Source organism: Sinohyriopsis cumingii, chromosome 18 (assembly GCF_028554795.1).
Source record: "Sinohyriopsis cumingii isolate HCF-2022 chromosome 18, ASM2855479v2, whole genome shotgun sequence".
In the NCBI taxonomy this organism is placed as follows: domain Eukaryota; kingdom Metazoa; phylum Mollusca; class Bivalvia; order Unionida; family Unionidae; genus Sinohyriopsis; species Sinohyriopsis cumingii.
In genome coordinates, this window is record NC_142978.1 from 85,015,267 (window position 1) to 85,035,292 (window position 20,026).

The 20,026-nt window shown below is 37.9% G+C and overlaps 2 protein-coding genes across 2 annotated transcripts in view; one reads left to right on the forward strand and one right to left on the reverse strand.

Annotated features, from left to right (window-relative positions):
* The first annotated feature begins 7,991 nt into the window (after window positions 1–7,991).
* Window positions 7,992–16,943, forward strand: LOC149777201 (uncharacterized). Its single transcript, XM_089941906.1, has 4 exons — window positions 7,992–9,699; window positions 12,513–12,581; window positions 13,471–13,560; window positions 15,821–16,943. The coding sequence occupies exons 1-4, from the start codon at window positions 8,545–8,547 to the stop codon at window positions 15,875–15,877; spliced, it is 1,371 nt and encodes a 456-aa protein (XP_089798032.1). The 5' UTR covers window positions 7,992–8,544; the 3' UTR covers window positions 15,878–16,943.
* A 2,020-nt stretch (window positions 16,944–18,963) lies between these two features.
* Window positions 18,964–20,026, reverse strand: part of LOC149777202 (lewis-type alpha-(1,3)-fucosyltransferase-like) — a 28,723-nt gene continuing 27,660 nt past the window's right edge. Inside the window, exon 3 of the mRNA XM_089941907.1 lies at window positions 18,964–19,530. Within this exon, the coding sequence (XP_089798033.1) occupies window positions 19,441–19,530 (90 nt within the window). The 3' untranslated portion in view covers window positions 18,964–19,440. The remainder of the gene's footprint in view (window positions 19,531–20,026) is intronic.

Consider the following 20,026-nt stretch of genomic DNA (forward strand, 5'->3'; position numbering starts at 1 on the left):
GGTGGCTGAGTCTGCGTTGAAGGGCATGATGGCCACTTCTTTTTATACTTGATGACTTCTTTGACACGACATTTTCCCACTTTTCGGGTTCTTTGATCAATAATGCTTTCGATGTCGTACACTTCGTCTTCTTTTTAGGTCACTCGCTGTAACTCGGGCAAGTAAAACGTTCCTTTTAACACTTCTCTGTTCATGTCTTACAATTTATAGACGGCAGGATGACGATCACGCACTCGTCCAGTGACACTGAAACAATTTGGTGGTCCAGTTGGGTAAGTATCCATTGCCGAAAGTGCGTTTGGTTTTCCAATGCACACCCGATATCCCGTCATCAACACTCCACCGTTCTTGGGGATAGCCACAGTCGGGAAACGTACCAAACAGGCGCTCAAAAACGGCCGCTTCGTTGTCGGGGGTCACTTGTTGTGGGCACATCCGATGCCCCGATGGTAAGATTGGTTGTACGCTTGGACCAGGTGTAGAAAGATGTCGATGTACTTGAGGGTGTGTTGATACGTAAAATATTTCCACATGCGTTCTTTGAAGGTGCGTTGAAAACGTTCCACGATACTGGGTTTGGTTTTGGGATTCTAGGTGGTGAAAAAATGAATGTTTCGTTTCTTTAATTCTTTTTGGAAAGCTTGGTTCAGAAATTTGGTGCCTTTGTCGGTTTGCCATCGTAGAGGGTGACGACCATTTTGCTTCAGCACCAGTTTTAGGGCTCGCACTAACTTAGTGCTCGATTAGTAAGATAATGGCACGACCAAGCCAAAGTTGGAAAAGACGTCGATGACATAAAACAAATATTTGTAACCACAATTGAAGGTGGCCAAATGAGAGACATCGGCTAAATCGGCTTGCCATTGATGATCTATGCCCTACACTCGTGTGCGATTTCTGGAAAATTTTTGGCGAAGGGGTTTGTGTAAGGTGAATGTGGCTTGTTCTTATAACCATCGTTACACTTGAGGTTACACTTGAGGTAAACGGATACGTTTGTGTCGAGTTTTGGCAGCACGATACAATTTATGAACTCCGTAGTATCCCGCAGGATGGGACGGATCGTAGTAATTGTTGGCTAACACCTTCTCCATGAGGACTTTTTTAATAAGTCACACACTCTTCACTGATGTTACTTTGGATGGGGTGAGGTGGTGGTTTGGAAACGGGTTTACATGTCCGGCTTGCCACGGGAGTTGAAGTCGAGGGGATTGTGGTGGTGGTGGTAATGGAGTGGTTTTGGTCTTGCTTTCTTGTCCCCCTTCTTTCTTTGTGGCTTCTGTTGAAGGAGGAGTGGACATCATCTTTATAACATCTTTATAACCCAAGCTTTGAGTTTTACTCGTTGATGTGTGGGAGAAGGGGTCAACAAGGACGCTGAAATTTTACTAGGGATGGGAGTTGCTTACGGTGTTTGAAAGATTTCTCGTGCCTCTTCCTTCTTGGGCATCCCTGGGGCTATGTCTGTCTTGGTCACTGGGGGTGGTGGTGATGGACTTGGGGCTGTTTCTGTCTTGGTCACCGGGGTTGGTGGTGATTGACTTTTCATCAGGGTCTTAAAATCTTTCAGAGTCGGTCGAGCTGTTTCGTCTGAAGCTTTTTCTGGTGAAAGAGCTGCAGTTGTTGCAACACTTTACCGTACCGGTGCGATGTTTCCGTTTCTGATAAATTGCTGCGATCCATCAACGATTGCAGTTCGTGTTGTAACTGGGACATTTCAGTCAAATGAGGTGTGGAAGGCAAATGCAAGGTCCGTTGTTCTTGCTAACGATGGAATTCCATTCATCGTTTGTAAGGCACTAAAGTCAGTTTTCGCCTTCCATCGGATTCCAAAGGTCACATCTGAGATCTTTCGACCCTAAAGGTCCCTTTTATCTTCTTGGTCATTTTTATCTTGCTCCAATGAGTTATCCCAGCATTGTTCCCAATGCTCCTTTCAGCAAGAGTCCTAACAACATGGGCAAAATTCCTTCGCGTTGTATCAACATATTTGTCTTTTGATGGATGTTTTGTTAAATTCCATTGGACCATTTGGCGTAGAACGTGTCGATGCTAGGCTAGGCATTCTTTCTGATGTGGAAACAAAGGTATCGTGCCTTTCAAGACATTCATGCAACATTCATACACGGTATCGACGACGTCTTTGGAGGATGTTCGAATGAGTTGTTTTCGCATGGGAGAAGGGGCTTTGGACAGGACGGACTACACGTTCAAACGTTTGGCTAAACGAGGAGACAGTCCTTCTTTCATTTTCCTTCCTTTTGCATTTAGAAGAGGGATTACTTCTGTTTGTGTGTGTGTGTGTGTGTGTGTGTGTGTGTGTGTGTGACATCTTTGTGTGTTCGGAGCACAAAAACATTGATACCTATAGTCTGGTACAGGTGTTTTGTATAGTGGAATGCGTCGGTACTGATTCTCGGTCCGTTGTGTCATAACAGACTAAATTGGAACATTCTTGCTTGGATAAATCCAGTAAACTCCGTAACATGCCCGATCTCTCTTGGACTTTGATTTCGGGGGCAGGTACTTTGTGAACAGCTGTCTCAGCAGCTTAAGAGGTGGAGGGTGTCACCGCTGGAGGAGAAGTTCCTTGATACACGGGTTTCCATTTTTTCATCAAATTATGAAAGACGTGTGTCAAATTGGGTTTGGCTGGCATCACCAGCAACGGAGAAGTGGAAGAATCTTAGGCTACCGGAGACTCGGTCACCGTTTCAGCAGGCCGTGGCTTGGGGATGTAAGATTGCATCCTGGGAGAAGTACCTCTCTTGCGGGTAGAAGCTGTTTCTGAGGTCTTTCTGGGGGTCTTTTCTTTTTCTGGGAACTTTTCTGTTTCTGGGGCTTTGACCTGATTTTGACACCACTGCTTTTTTCTTATGGGTCCGTTGGGGTCAGGGAGTGACTTTTTTCTTGGGGACTGATCTGTTGGCATTGGGACCTCATTTTAAGAGGGAGCTAATGATGACACCTCCTAGAGAACCGTTACCTCCATGTTTCAAAATGATTCGCATTTTTGGCTTAAGTGTCGATGCGGATATCTGCCAGTTGCGTGAAGACTACTTTGTTTCTGTCAAAAAAGCACTTGGTTTGATGACGGATGTGAATGATACCTTGTAGTAATTGAATTCTATATAGCTATTATTGTGAGAAATGTGACTATAAGAATCGAGAGCAACACAAACATTGTGGATCAAAATGCTCAGGATTTTTGGCCTCACAAACATTGTGGATCAAAATGCTCAGGATTTTTGGCCTCTAAACCCTGTCTGGACGAAAGACAAGAACGAGTGCATTGCCCAGCTTGTCAGCGCACTTTTGTCAGTTCTACCTATTACCATCAACATCTGAAGACGCAAGGTTCACAGACGAAAAGTGCTTGCGAACTCCTGAAGTTTTGCCCTACATGTCTTTGAATTGTTTTGCCTCGAAACAACAGAGGGCCGCACACTTCTTGAAGGCGTCTTGCAATTTTTGCATTTCAGGAATGCCACAGGGTGTCTTTGGATAGGCCTGCTTACTGTAACAGGAGTTCTGTTTCTCTTCGTTGTTTGGCTTGGTTCGATTTTCGAATGTTCTCCCAGTCTCATTTCCATTCTGCCGTGTCGTTCTTGTCGGCATCCGTTCGTCCTACCACCCTGGCTAAACATATCTGGTCTTGAGAGTTGTTAATTCGGACAAGACTCGTTTTGGTGCTGAGAAGGTTGTCTACCAATAACACCTTTTGCGTCCGGTCTCTTGGGGAAGAGAAACGTGGGCCATGTGCAGTGTCGCTTTTCCATCGGTAAGGTGAAACTTGTCGTTGGAGTGCTGCACGCGTTGAATCTTGTCGATGACTTTGGAAGGTTTTATTTCTTCTGGCCTGCTAAACTCAATCCAAACGAGGGACTTAGACTGTCGCGATCAATGGAAAGTGTCAAGAGATCGTCTTCTTTGGCGTGACATTGTCGTTTTAGTGCGGTTAACAAAGAATCCCACACATCGTTGATGAACTCTTTTGCTTTCTCCAGCGAACGTCGGTCTTGAAATCGCTAAACCTCACCGTGAACTTGCAGGCTGTAGTTCTAAATTTTCTATAGGAGCGTTCATCCGTCTCTCGAATGTGGTAGTACTTTTCAGGGTTTACTGGTGGTGATGGTGGTGGACTTTGGTTTAGTATAGACTCTCTAGGTCTGGATTCTGGCTCACTCATGTCATCTTCATAATCGCTGGCATGAATATGATCCAAGTCTTCAGATACTGTGCGAGGTGACAAGTCACGTTTCTGCCTCTTACTTTCTTCTGCTTTCCCCACAAAATGATGCAATCCTTTTATCTTTATTACAAAAAGTCAAATGACTACATTTTAAACGCCATGGACCCTTTCTATCCATGTTTGGCTAATGTCTTGCCTTTATAAAGGGCCAGTGTCTGCCTTCACAGTATTCATTTCACTCTCAATCTGGCCAGAACGATGGAAGAGTCCACACAGATGGAATTTCTGATCAGAGTTTTGCGAGGTATCATACTATGGTTTTCTTGAGACAAGCCGACGGACTACTCCCCCTCCTTGCAAGATAAAAGTCAAGATACTTGCTATATCTGTCAGAAGAAAGGGCATTTGACTACAGAATGTCTACAACGTCCAAAAAGCAAGATGAGCTTCAAAAGAGACAAAAGTCAAGATACCTGTTATCATTTTCAAGAGAAAGAACATTTGTTTTCAGACTGCCCTAAGAAACAACATGAGCAGGAGGAGGAGAGGGGTTCCGAACAGGAAGAAGAGGTATCCTCCCAAAAGGAAGATCTCAGACACGTCAAGAAAGAGAAGAAAAGAATACGAGAAGAAAGTGAGGAAGAAGAGGAGGAAAACCTGTGATAGTTAAGAAATTCAAAAGATGAGAGAGTGAAAAAAGACAGAGAAGAAGCTAATGAACATTTTAAAGTAATGTGTTGTGACATCGGATTGTACATTTGTACCAGAATAGACCAGAATGAAAAACGTAAGTGTCTCTTGGTTTTGATTTTTCAGAATAAAGACCTACACTCACGCACTCACGCACGTACATCATGGGAAAATGGGATTTTGAATTTTAAATTGATTTTTAGAAATTTGATTAGTATCTCTTTTGTGTGTGTTTGTGTGAATATGTTTGGATGTGTTCGCGTACGTTTGTGTGTGTTTGTTTAAGTGTTGCTGTGTTCGCGTACTTTTGTTTGTGTGTGTGTGTGTTTGTATGCGTTCGCGTACGTTTGTGTATGCATTGTGTGTGTGTGTGTGTGTGTGTGTGTGTATATATTTTGTGTTTGTATGCGTGCGCGTAAGTCCGTGTTTGTGCATTTGTTTGTTTTTGTCTATCCAGTGATATATCCCGCCTCGCCAGGCTATGTTTGTGTTTATTGGTCAGTCTCGCGCGGAAGTTCGTTCCCGGCCCGCCAAGCGTTCTATCCAGTTCTATGTCCCGCCCCGCCAAGAATTGTTTTATTCATGTAGTTTCACAGCTGAACTAGCTGGACTTACCCGCTTGGCGGGACGGGACATAACGTTATCCCCCCCCCCCCCGCCACATACACACACACGCTGTCGCTGTTTGGCCCGATTGAGGTCAGCCATTTGCCACATTGTTGCCAATGTCCAGTACAGTGACGTCACCCTACCTGTTCCATTTCCCTTGTCGTTCTATCACCGTGAAAGGCTGTACCGCTTGGCGGAGCGGGACATACCACTTTATATAACGCCTGGTGGATATGGTTACCAATGTCCAGTACCCTGACGTCACACTACCTGTGCCATTCCTATTGTCATTATATAAACCCACTATATTTGTCCCTATACAGACCCAATATTCCCATATTCAATTCCCCTTGTCGCTAAACAGCCACAAGGATTTTGTCGATGTTAAATTCCCCCTGTATGCTAAACAACACCAAGGATTTTGTCCATGTTAAAGTCCATTTGTCGCTAAACAGCCCCAGGGGACTTTGTTCATGTAAAATTCCTATTGAGGCTAAACAGTCTCAGCAATATTCCCCATGGTGAATTCCCCTTGTCCGTCTTTAGTCCCACCCATGTTTAATTTCCCCATGTTAAATTCCCGTTGTCCCTAGGGTACGACCCTCCCCCACCCCATTTTAGCAAAGAAGTCACATTGTCCCTAGGGTGCCACTTCACTACTCTTCAATTCATTTGACATGAAAAGTTAGAAGAACGATAAATTATTTTAAGATATTGAAAACGCTAGTTGCATGACACTTTAAACGGTTCCGATGCTTAGTGAAACATAATCTGAAATATAGTTGGGTAAATAAAGAGATGGATTCCATGAAATGTTTAGAATGTACAGAAAGTAAAGACAGGATAAAGTTTGGGTGAAAAGAAAGTAAACGTACACCTTATCAATGATAGTATAAGAAGATATGGAAAGAAGAAAACAAAGTGTGCAAAATACATACATGAGAAAATACATGAACAAAATTATCACAGTGATACAGACTTCAGGAAATCACACATTACTACCAGCTTAGAGGCGAAATATTGAATCGGTCACAATATTAAAGTTACTAAATAGACTATCTATTGATTTCTGCAGAAGATAGCTAAAGTTCTCAAAACATAAAGGTTTTTATAAAGATGTGCTTGATATACATCATGTAATATCGTATACCCTTCTGAATGGATTTTTTTTTCAATTGCGTGTGTAATGCACACACACACACGCACGCACGCACACACACACACTCACACATACATACATACATACATACATACATTACATACAAACATACATATATTAATAGACTGACGCACTACCAAGTTACAATGGGTACCGGGTAAAATTGTAAAAGACATAATATTGATTTTATTCCATATGGAGTACATTGGTTGCTGTTTTATAGGGATCTCTTTGTAACTGAGTAATTACATTCATTTTTCGCTTACGTAGTTTTCGCTTATACCAGTTTCTTTTGAATAGTTATTAGTCCGATAATAGCCCATGTTTTTCTTAGCAACCAGGTGTGTATCCAGATATGAGTCATAAATATTGACGCGGCCCTGTAATAAGAGTGTTTATATAAACAGGTTCATGTTGGCCTCCAAATGTCAGGATAAAACGTTCTCTGTCCATTTAAATTTTTGTCTTTATTGATGTATGTCTGTCTTGATGTCCTTGTCTCCATATATATTCAGAGTATCTGTCTGTCTCTCTATCTTTATCATAATCAGTTAAATATCTGGCAGGTTTTATTGTTAAAGTTTGAAGAAAAAAAATGGTTTCCGATGTTCAAGAATGCAGAATGACATAAAAAAAGCTGAAATAATTCCAACACAATAAGGATGATGCAATAGTGTGTAATTCATACAATACAGACAATTATAACACATTCAACAGAAACATTTTGTTTTCTTTTTATCCACTGGTTGAAATTATAGTTATCAGTCCATGTTTAATATATAGATCTCGGTGCAAATGTAGTACGTGCTCACGTTTATCTTGTAGATGCGATACATGCTTTAGTTTATCACAGGCGTATATGATAATTTATATGTTTACAAGTTGTCGTCAAGGAAACGTGCGTGCCAAGATGATGCAGAGAAAGCTGCCTGGCGTGTACCTGATTTGTAAATCAATCAGAACTTTAATCATGACCTATCAATATTCATAGGTGTTCACTGCATTATGCGAGATCGATAGACGGTTGTTGCACCCTTGAGTGTCAGGAGTCAACTCTATGGGGAGACGGCTTTATTCTTATTAAATCCAGTGAAATTACACTACAATAATTAAATATTTTCGAAGAAAAAGAGACTAGATGTTATTTTCCCATTGGAAGCAATGTCTGGGTCAATGTTGCATCCTGGGATAGCTATGAATTACATTCAGTAACATATAGATGATTCAACAGAAAATTCCGACCGCTGATGCGTAGAAAAAATGTGGCACTAGTCAAGACTTCATTACTCGAAATTTATTTAAAAGTTGTTTGCGTTTGATAAGGTGTTAAAATTTATGCAAGGATGAATCTAAACCATGTTCAGCAAATAGACTATATGGCGTGATTTTATGTATATCTGGGAGAAGTGTATGTATGATTATTGTCATAACATTAGCGCAAATGGATGGAAGACCGTCTGAAGATCTTTCTGTTCGAATTGCCTTGGACAAGGACACTGATTGTAACCTCTCCTTAGAAGCAGATAAGTTTATTTCATACCGACGTTATTTACATCTTACGCAATTTAAGGTTAAGGCAGTTACTTTTTCTGTGTGTTCCCAGTAAGTACTGTAGATATGTTAGCGTTTCCTTTCATGAAAATTAATATGAACATCAAGATTCATGTGCCTTGTTCGGGTTTGTGATCCCCTACTCACTGTGTAACTAATAACACGGCAAAGATAGTTGATCGATGTATCTTGCAGATTAAACCTGAACTATGTGCAAGTTTCCTTCGATGTGAGTAGAGCCTACATTGTGAGGAGATCCGAAATAGGACTATCATAACTTAATTTCAAAACAACATCGTAAGTCAAGAGAACCTAATTTTGTCAATATCTTAACACACCGAAAATGGAAGAAAGTAGGGCGAAAGAAATAGTCTTGAAAGTAGGAAAACATGCAATACAAGTAGGAAAAAACAAAATATGGCCGAATGAGGGGAAAAAATCTGAGAAATCACAACAATTCCCTAGGTTAGACGAGGACAATCTCTCACAACTTGACGCGACAAACAATGATGATTCGAAATCTACACAGAAAAAGACAGCTGGTTCTTCCGAAAACGAGAAAGGAAGTGTTCATAATGTATACAAACCAATTGAGTATGTTCTGCGCTTTTGTGGAATCTATCTTTTCGAGAAAATGAAGACAACCACACATTGTCTCCACACACTATATTGTGCATGCGTGCTGATACTTCAATGGTTTGACGTTGTCCGAATGCTGGTGTCGGTATTTATAGAAACCGTTTCTTCAGGAAGTTTTGTTAGTATCTTTACCTTCGTAATAAATTTCATGTCTACACTCTACGCCGTCACTGTATCCTTATTTGTCTTCCGAACCCATCATCAGAATGTGGTAAAGTTATTGAACGAATATTTCGAAAAGCACACGACAAACGTCAACTTCAAGAAAACGGCGAAACGGGTGACTATCGTCATGACTATACTTGTGATAGTGACCTTGTCGATCGTTATTTTAGGAATTGTCGTGTCCTTGACAAATCTTCTACCTGACGCCGCTGCTTTCACAAAGCAGTTCGTTCCAAATGGATTATATGTGCAAACTGGGACTGTCGGATATGTAATATTAATAATTCTTATAGGGTTTGCCAGAGCCCTGTCAACGCTTGGTACATTCACAATTTTCATCTATTATTACCTCACTATCTTTATTTTCTGGAAAGAGTACCAAGATATCCAAAGACAAGTGGAGGGATCCTTGAAGCATGGACATGATGAAGTGTCAAAACTAGAGGAGAGTTTAGAGGGGCTCCGAATACGACATGATGATCTAAGCCGCATAATTATGAAATTCAATGATATACTTGTCCATTTTACATCGATAATCTACATGTCGGCCTCCCCGACGTCTGCCTTTCTCATTTACGGCCTTTTTAATGGTCAGCTGAACGTTGGTGATGCGTCCGTTTTCGTTTGGTCCTTGACAACCAACAATCTTCAAATGGTAATCATGACAGTAGTTGGCGCCATTTTGAACGCAAAGGTAAGAAGTCGTAGTGCTTAGATTTTGCCATAAAACCTATATCACCCGAACTCGGTAGTTCTGATGAAAGCGATGATTGGGTAATCAAACTTTATGTTGACTTAACGCGTCACATTTTCATAGTATTTTTGTACACATTGCGGAAATATAATCCTAGATATGTTGCATCATGGTGTAAATTTTCTATACTTTTTATCTTGTAATAAATGTGGACCAGTCATGAATCCTCTCATTCAGAACTTTTAAAAAAGAATTAAACATTACGGTATATTGAAGTAAATGAGACTAAGACGGTATATAAAACTATAACACATCCGTATCTCTACAGACAGACAAGTAGACAAATTTCTTGAGTTCTAATTAAATTAAATTAAAATCATCAATTTGCTTGATGTTCATTTTCCTTTTGACATTTAGTTATTTATATTTTTATAACTATAAAATAGAGAAAAATAAAAATTGATTTTAAACAAGTATTCTGCTATGGTGGTTCAATAAGTCCATTTGCAAATTTACCTGGCTAAAACATACACTGAAATGTAAAACGAATGTCATGCAGATTTAAGGGACAAAAAGGTTGCGTAATTTTATGATGAAAAGTTGCTATTAATATATCTTTTTTTTTTAAAATGACATCAACCGTAGAACAGTACCGAATCCATTTTGAGGGTGGAAAATCTATGGACAGGATTGATAACTTTATCTTAAACCCTGTCGTATCTTTGTTACTTTTAGATTTAAACAACTTTATCGTACAAAGCTGGGTCCTACTAAACACAGTATAGTCAAAGTCTGAACAAGTCAGATAAAGTCGTGCAAAATTAGAGAAAGTTTGTTTATTTTTGTTTTATTTGTATAATGTTGTATCTATTATACTATATTAACTTTATTTTGACAATATTTAATTAAAATTTTAAAAGCGTGTTTGAATGTTGTTTGTAAGTAAAACTGGTATATATGCACCCTTAGTTGTGCCCCTTGATTTGTGCCCCTTGATTTCGCGTTGTGACAACGATAGATATGTCGACAGTTGTTAATAAACATTCATTAACGAGTTGTTTGAACTAAATATTTTTTATTATTGAGATATACACAATAATATTATGACAGTTTGATGTTTTGCTCATCAATGGAAGCAGAGTCGTCTACCGTTGCAAAGCCGTTTGCTCTGAAAATCATGTCATGTCAACGATTAACTCTATCAATGATACTCTTTAGTATATTGTTGGTCATTTGTTGGTCATTTGTCTTTTGGGTGTTTTGAGCACAGTTTGACTGAGCAGTCCGTAAATGACATGTCTATGGCATTGGTTATTGCCCTTTCGTCTTCAGTTCCCATAATCATTTCGTTATGTTTGTCTCTAGACGAGTATGTGTCGTCACAATCTGCGTCAGCGTCATCATTTTGGTTCTTAAGGATGCTTTCATTGCCGGTGAGCGTTTTATTGTCACTAAAATCACCGATATTGCTACTGGCCGTGGTGGTACAAACATTTACATTTTCCTCATCGAGAAATATTAAATTATTTTGTATGCGTGGTTCATCATTCGTCATGCTTGCGTCATTCATCGATTTGGCTGTCGTACTGATCTTCTCTGGTTTTCGTGACAACAACAGTACAAAATGATTTACAAGCCATATCCTTCCACCGTTGCAACCTAGTCTCGACCATATTGGACTAATTTTCATTATGATGTAGCTATTGTGTTCATGTCAGTAGTTTAGCTTGGAAGTTCGCTGCACCATTTACGGATACACAGCGTTTATTGTAAACTGCAACGCATCGGATGCTGCTTGAATTGGCCATGCACTAGAGTATCCACCAAGTTTCGCACAGTTCCTAGTTGCTTCTGAAAACGATTGCGAACATAACTGGAAGTCCTTGGCGGACGGTTGGGTGGTATAATAGTCACAAGTCACGGCAATTTTAATGTACTTGCGTGCTCATATTTGTGCACTTAATGTTTCACTGCCACAAAGTCCAATAGACAATGCATTAAACAAACATTTCCCATCATCCGTGGTCATTATACATATACTAAACTTATGCAATATATAACTTTCCTATTATTATTATTATTATTTGTCTGTCAATACGATAGTTATTATATAAATTTATTAAATCTGGCTTGGTCACATTCAATCTGCCTTTGTCATTCACTGTCTGGCTTGTTATTAGTCTTTGTCAATCTCTCTCTGCCCCTGTTCCATTAAATATTTATATTAAACTTATGCAGTATATTATTTTCATAATATTTTGATTTTGTCTCTCAATAAGGTAATTATTTTATACATTTATTAAATCTGGCTTTGTCCCGTTGAGTCTGCTTTGTCATACACCGTGTTAAATGAGTTTATCATATTATGTTTGCCTATGTCATTCGTTATCTGTGTTAAATGAGTTTGAAATATTCTATCTGCCAATGTCATACGCTATCTGTTATACGAGTTTATCATATTCTATATGCCTTTTTCTATTGAATAGTTATATTATACTTATGTAATACAAAACTGTCTTGATATTATTGTTAAATAATTCATTTTTTTTAGCAATTATCGGTATCTACATGGAGTTGACACAACACGAAAAAGGGACACAACTAAGTATGCATACGAAATTACATTCAAACAACATTAAAACATGTTTTTCTTCTTCTAATTTTCATTAGAATATTGTCAAAATAAAGCTTAATACTGTATACTATACACAAATTAAAAAGAATAAACAGACGTTGTATTACTTTGCATAACTGTGTCTGACTTTGTCTGCGGGGTTTTAGTAGGACCGTAAAATTCTCTCTCTCATTTACAGGCCCATGAACCGATCTACCACCTCCATAGAATACAAATCTCTAAGATTTCCGACAAGACCTTTCAGTCGGTAGGTCCTTGATGTATATTCTCTCTCTCTCTCTCTCAGCTGATTTTGGTCAATTACGAAATCACTAATATTACTTTTGTTTAACAGTGAGAACATTCTCTATAAAATTTCCCTTTATTGTGCATTCATGGATTAAAAGAAATGGGGCGTACAAATGTTTTTTTTTTGTTGTAGTTTGATGCGTGTTAAAACTTGCAATTTGTATGTGTAACGCCATGAACACACATTTGTATTAAGAACTGAATTATGTTTTGTGAATAAACTTTTTCTGATTCTCATTATTTAAAAGCTGAAGTCATGAATCTTGATGGGCGATTACACGATTCATGAATGGCCGTAGCAACGCGAAAATTGTTTGTAATTATGTCTGAAACTTGCTGATTCGAAAGTTCATCCGTCAAGCAGTTTTGTTTCACTTTTTTGTTGATGTAGAACTCCACTTTAAATCTAGAAAGTGTGTGTGTGCCAGGGATGTTGCTAATATTTGGAGTCGCATCACTATGTATCCAGATGCATGGAAAATATAACAGTAATATATATATATATATATATATATATATATATATATATATATATATATATATATATATATATATATATATATATATATATATTTTTGCGGCCTACAAACCGAATTTCATGATGTAATTTCAAAATGGAAGTACTTTTCAAAATATAGAATCCTCATCTGTCTTTGTGATTTTAGAAGACGTGTTCACTTTCTTCCGACTTATAACTCTTTCATATGGCTATCTTTAAACTCGCTTGATCTACTTTTCTTCCGCGACACCGAGATGAAGCACGTGGTGTGTTTAGTTTGCGATTCGTTCCGAATGCAACTTAGAGTTTTTAAATGTGCATTGATATATTTTCTTGCTATATTCGCCAGGTGTCTCTGTTTCTTTGGCGGCTGCAAGGTCCACCAATTGGAATAAGTGTATGGCGTCTGTTCGTCATCAGCAAGACGACCATCCTAGTGGTAAGCAGCACTCATAATAGAAACGCCATCACCATCACCAAAACCTTCAAATTATCTGATTTTCAAGACATTCTATTGCAGTCGAACGCTGTTACCATGGTGGCGGTGGATTTATACAATAAACAGAGATTATAACATTATATCATTCGTTATGCCATCTTAAGACAATTAGATCACGTGTGACTGTACTTCAACTGGAATATTCATGCTATCCTGTACGGTTGAACTTAGTGTCTAACCGCCACCCGAAGGTTTAGCAACGCTGTTTATGAATAATATATTATTATGTTGACATAATATAAGACTGGAATGGCCGACCCTGCATCTTATCCAAATGCACACAGAGAAGACGAATTGTTTGAGCGGGATACTAGATTCATCGTAGGTAGCGGCGTCGAACGGGTTTTTTGGTAGAGAAATCGAGAAATTTACAGTCTGAGTTTTCTCTATCAATACCTTTTGAGACCCTCACATTACGATATATCTGATATCCCACGAAAAGAATATTAGCTGAATGATTTATTATATGACCGAGGCTTTATTCCGATTTTTATATGACACCTGTCTTTCCCCCGTTTCATGTGTTTCCTATATGCGCTTCTTTACACCCCTTTTTGTTGTTGTTGTTGTTGTTGTTTTAAATCTTGCAACATCAGTCAAGGCTGCATTAATGCAGCCAATCATATTCAGCTGCTCACGCGATCAAACCATATAATTTCAAACAGTGGCGTCCTAAAGGTAGATGGCGACGATGATGGCCCAAAGGGGTTTGACTCCCCAAGACCTATGGCACCCGTGGTTTTGGTGCCTTAAGACCTCTGGCACACGGGGCAATCTCTCACCCCACTTCCCATTAGCACTCTACTGATTTCCAATTTTATCGACATTGTCATTTGTTTATATATGGTGGATAGTGCTGTGATATTACTTCAGTAACACTTGTCGACATCCTTTTGTTAAACGTTTTGGATCATTTTCAAGGCGAGGCAGGAAGTGAGACATTGTTTATCGTTACGGATTTTGTTAAATGGAATTGAATGCTGAATCTAGGAAGGTTTTTGGATAGTTTAACATCATACAAATATAACTGCTTCTTGATAGCTTGCCGCTGCTGAAGAAAAACAGCCCTTACGTAATCTGCCGAAGGAACACTGCATTGAAAATGTAAACACTTCCTAACAGTCTAACACAATGTACCTGGATTTATTACCTTGCTTTATTTCTAGGGCATATTTATAGTGTATTAGAATAACGAGTTAGCTTTGTGGAATTTATACCTTCAGAATGGTCACAAAATACGTCAAGCTGAACACGGACAACTATACTAGTAAATTCAGAATTTCACTCCTGGAGCAATGGTTAAGACATTTACTGTGGGGGTTTTGTTGCTTGTTTTTTATTATTATTTTTTTAAATTTCATTCGTTTTTTATACTTTGCAATTTTTTTCTTTCGTTGTTAATATATCCTTGGCACATATAAAACAATAATAATAATGTACTTTTTATTGAGTTAATTGGTTTTCTTCTTCGAATTCTATATTTTCATTCAGTGTTTATTTACAAGATTGAATAGACGTTTTCCAATGTCAACTTTTTCATTTTATTTACAAAAGTAATTTATTTTGAAATAACTCTCTCTCTCTTTCTCTCTCTCTCTCATTGTGATCTAGATCTATTTGACCACACACTTGAGACAGCGTCTGACGTCATTGATTTATATCACATTTGGCAACGCACATTCGTGGAATACCAGCTAAATTTAGAGCACGTACCAGCCGTAGGTTTAAAGGAATTTGGACGACAGGAAAGATCAAACGACAAAGCTGTCGTCATGCAATAAAAATAATATTTATTTGATAAAATGATTTTTTTTTTATTGGCTTACGAATGACTCTGCCTCTTCAGTATATAATAGAGTGTTTTAAATACGGTAAATGCAACATGTGTGTGTGTGTGTGTGTGTGTGTGTGTAATTTTGATTTTTAACGAAGCTTTAATAATTTTCCATCATATCGCTACGATGCCTGCAATGTGCAGTTTATAGTGATGTCTAGCATTGGGTCATCATGCCGATGACATGTAGCATCACGTGCTGGACGGGGTTCGAACTTAGGTCACCGGAGCGATCTGAAAATGCACATTGTCTATCTTTTTCATAAGCATCTCCCTTTTAAATGTTTCACACTCTCTTACAAATACATTTGTACCGACTGTCAAGAAACATAAAACTCTGGATAAAGCATTTTATTTATTTTTCAGATTCTTCTTGCCATGATGGCATATACAGCAATTGTTAGTTCCAGTGTGACATATTAAAGAGCGGAATACTTTATAAATGTATTGACCATATGTGCTCATTGTCAGAAGTCTGGGATACATGTACGGATCATATGTGCTCATTGTCAGAAGTCTGGGATACATGTACGGATCATATGTGCTCATTGTCAGAAGTCTGGGATACATGTACGGATCATATGTGCTCATTGTCAGAAGTCTGGGACACATGTATGGACCATATGTGCTCATTGTCAGAAGTCTGGGATACATGTATGGATCATATGTGCTCACTGCGAGAAGTCTGGGCTTCTTTATTAGGAATGCCAAACTTAGCTGACGTAGACAAAGACTTTATTATATGTTTTTTTGTGTACTTAAAGGACGATTTCAATCGTTTATGTATAAATTGTATTTTTTGTAGCTTTTTATCTCCTATTATTCAAAAGGAAAAGAAAGAGGTTGTTGATCGCACCAAGCAAAGAAGAGATATTAATGATTTTTTGAATCGCTTTGCATGTGGATTGCAGAGACACGATACATTTACATATGGACCTAAATGGAATTTTCTGTGGTTGAGAAAATATCATCATACAATTTTATTTTTGGCATAAGATTCATATTCACAGTTTCATTATATTTTGTAATGATTTGCCACATTTTGCGATGATATTTTGCAGTTCAGCTCAGCTACCTTAAAGAGAAAAAAACATACTGAATACGACATACAATTAATGTGTGTGTGTGTGTGTGTGTGTGTGTGATTTGGATTTTTAACGAAGCTTTTAACAATTTTTCAGTCAAATCGCTACGATGTCTGCAGTGTGGCAGTTTATAGTGATGTCTAGCACTGGGGCATCATGCCGCAGACTTGTGGCATGATGTCCCACCCAGTCACATTATCCTGACACCAGGCCGACAAGTCCTAACACTAACCTCTTAATGCTGCGCGCTAAGCGAGGCAGCTGTAAGTACCATTTTTGTAAAATCTTTGATATGACTCGGCCGGGGATCGAACCCACGACCTCCCGCATCCGAGGCGGACGCTTTAACCACTAGGCCACCTGAGCGGTCATGCAATTAATGATTTTCCACTACAAACACACACACACACGATGCTTGCAACTCGTAAATTTCATATACAGTGAAAGTTTATTTAAGGTCCTGAATATTTTATATATTTGATATATTTTTGTTATTGTTTATAAGGATTAGATTTTCCTATCTTGAATGGAATTAATAAAATAGCTTATTTTTGTATAAAATATGTTATTTGTAAGTGCTAAATGAACAATATAGGTAGCGAGGGGTTCGGACATTGTTTTCAGACAATACCTAATTGTCTTATAAATTATTAATGGAATGTAAATACGGATATATGGCATTCGTTGTGAATAGTTTAGTTAGTGAAATAAACATATGTATATATAGCATTCGTTGTGAATGGGTAGTGAAATTAACATATTGATATACAGCATTCGTTGTGAATAGTTAGTGTGTGTGTGATTTGCATTTTTAATGTAGCTTTAACAATTTTTCAGTCATATCGCTACGATGTATGCAGTGTGGCAGTTTATAGTGATGTCTAGCGCTGGGGCATCATGCCGCAGACACGTGGCATGATGTCCCACCCAGTCACATTATCCTGACACCAGGCCGACCAGTCCTAACACTAACCTCTTTATGCTGAGCGGCAAGCGAGGCAGCTGTTAGTACATTTTTTGTAAATCTTTGGCATAACTAGGACGAGAATCAAACCCACGACCTCCCGCATCCAAGGCGGACGCTCTAACCACTAGTCTACTGAAGCGGTCATGCAATTAATGATTTTCCACCCCCCCCACACACACACAATGCTTGCAACTCGTAAATTTCATATACAGTAAAAGTTTAAGGTCCTGATTTTTTTTATATATTTGATATATTTTTGCTATTTTCTACAAGGATTAGATTTTCCTATCTTGAATGGAATTAATAAAATAGCTTATTTTTGTATAAAATATGTTATTTGTAAGTGTTAAATCAACAATATAGGTAGCGAGGGGTTCGGACATTGTTTTCAGACGATACCTAATTGTCTTATAAATTATTAATGTAATTTAAATACGGATATATGGCATTCGCTGTGAATAGTTAGTGAAATAAACATATGGATATATAACATTCGTTGTGAATAGTCAGTGAAATTAACATATTGATATATAGCATTCGCTGTGAATAGGTAGTATGTGTGTGATTTGGATTTTAAACGTAGCTTTAACATTTTTTTCAGCCATATCGCTATGTCTGCAGTCTGGCAGTTTATAGTGACGTCTAGTACTGGGGCATCATGTCGCAGACATGTAGCATGATGTCCCACCCAGTCACATTATCCTGACACCAGGCCGACCAGTCCTAACACTAACCTCTTTATGCTGAGCGCCAAGCGAGAAAGCTGGTAGTACCATTTTTGTAAGTCGTTGACTCGGCCGGGGATCGAACCCACGACCTCCCGCATCCGAGGCGGACGCTCTAACCACTAGGCCACCGGAGCGGTCATGACATTCGTTGTGAATAGTTAGTGAAACTAACATATAGAATAAGGCATATGTTGTGAACTTTTATGGGAATTAACATATGAATATAAGTCATTCGTTATGAATAGTTAGGGTAATTAACATATACGGATATATAGCATTCGTTCTGAATAATTAAGGGAATTAACATATACGACATTCGTTGTCTGTTTTCGATATTAAATAAAAACTTCGCAAACATTTATACATTAAGCTTCTAACGACCTGTACTTTTTTAAAGGGTGCATGCATACTTTATGAAAGATGCTGTATGAGTCAAGGTAGCTGTTTGTATTGGCATTATCCATTCCTGTGTGCTAACTGTTTATATTGGCATTCTCCTTTCCTTTGTGCGAGCTGTTCATATTGATATTCTCTATTCCTGTGTGATACCGTTTTATATTAGTATCCTCTATTCCTGTGTGATACCGTTTTATATTGGTATTCTCTATTCCTGTGTGATGCTGTTTTATATTAGTATTCTCTATTCCTGTGTGATACCGTTTTCTATTGGTATTCTTTATTCATGTGTGATACCGTTTTAGACATATTTAAAAAAAAGAAAGAAACCAATACATTTTTGCCTTTATTTAAAAAAGATTAAAAAATATTCGGTATTAATTTTAATGGAAAATATGTACTCTCATACCAAATCTTTTGGCTCTTATAGAACAAGACATTTTGAATCGTTTTCAAGCAGTTTTCATAAAGTCATTTGTTGTTTCAAGTGATTGCACAGATTTAAAATGAGGAGAAATGTAAAAGTTTAAACACTGGACAATTGTAATAAATGTTTATGATCTAATATATGTACACGCTCTCATCGTTTTATTTTAATATCACGTCCATTTGTAAACATTGTTTAAAGTACATAAAGACAGAATTGATGAGGTAGTAATTTAGCCAGATTTTGGTTAGAAGTGCTTTCTTCTTGACGTTTACAGTACTTCAATAAATATATAAAAGTCTCCACACACATCTATATATGCAAAGGGACTATATTATGCTCAAAGGTCGAAATTATAAACATTAATACATTTTCATGAGGTATCAAGAAGTTTCCAAAAATTTTGTGTTAAAAATACCCGTTTTCCCATCAAATATCAGTCGGTCGATAGACCTCTGTGCAAATCGTATGATCTGAAATGTAAGAAAATATCTTTATTACAGAGATGAATGGAAAAAAAAGAAGAAAAAAAAATATTTTAAAATAATTAAACCGAGTTTTCAAAGATCTATTTCATATGTAATAATGAGACCGACAGAAATGCCGTTCGGGAGATTCATCGACTTGTAAATTCATCACCTTGTGTGATAAATTTGAAACGTTATTTTTATTTTATTTTATTTTATTTTGTCTCATTTGGCGCTTAAATATACTTTCTCTAATTTGGAATGATTATTATGCTAGGAATAACTCGATGCACATGCTGTAAAAACAATTATTATATGCACACTAGTAGGCTATGATACGACGGTTTCCATTTGATGCATGCTAGAGGGGAGATAACTTGCCTTTAAGCCTATGAAACAATGGTTTCCATTTGAAGCATGCTAGAGGGGAGATAACTTGCCATTAAGCCTATGAAACAACGGTTTCCATTTGATGCATGCTAGAGGGGAGATAAATTGCTAT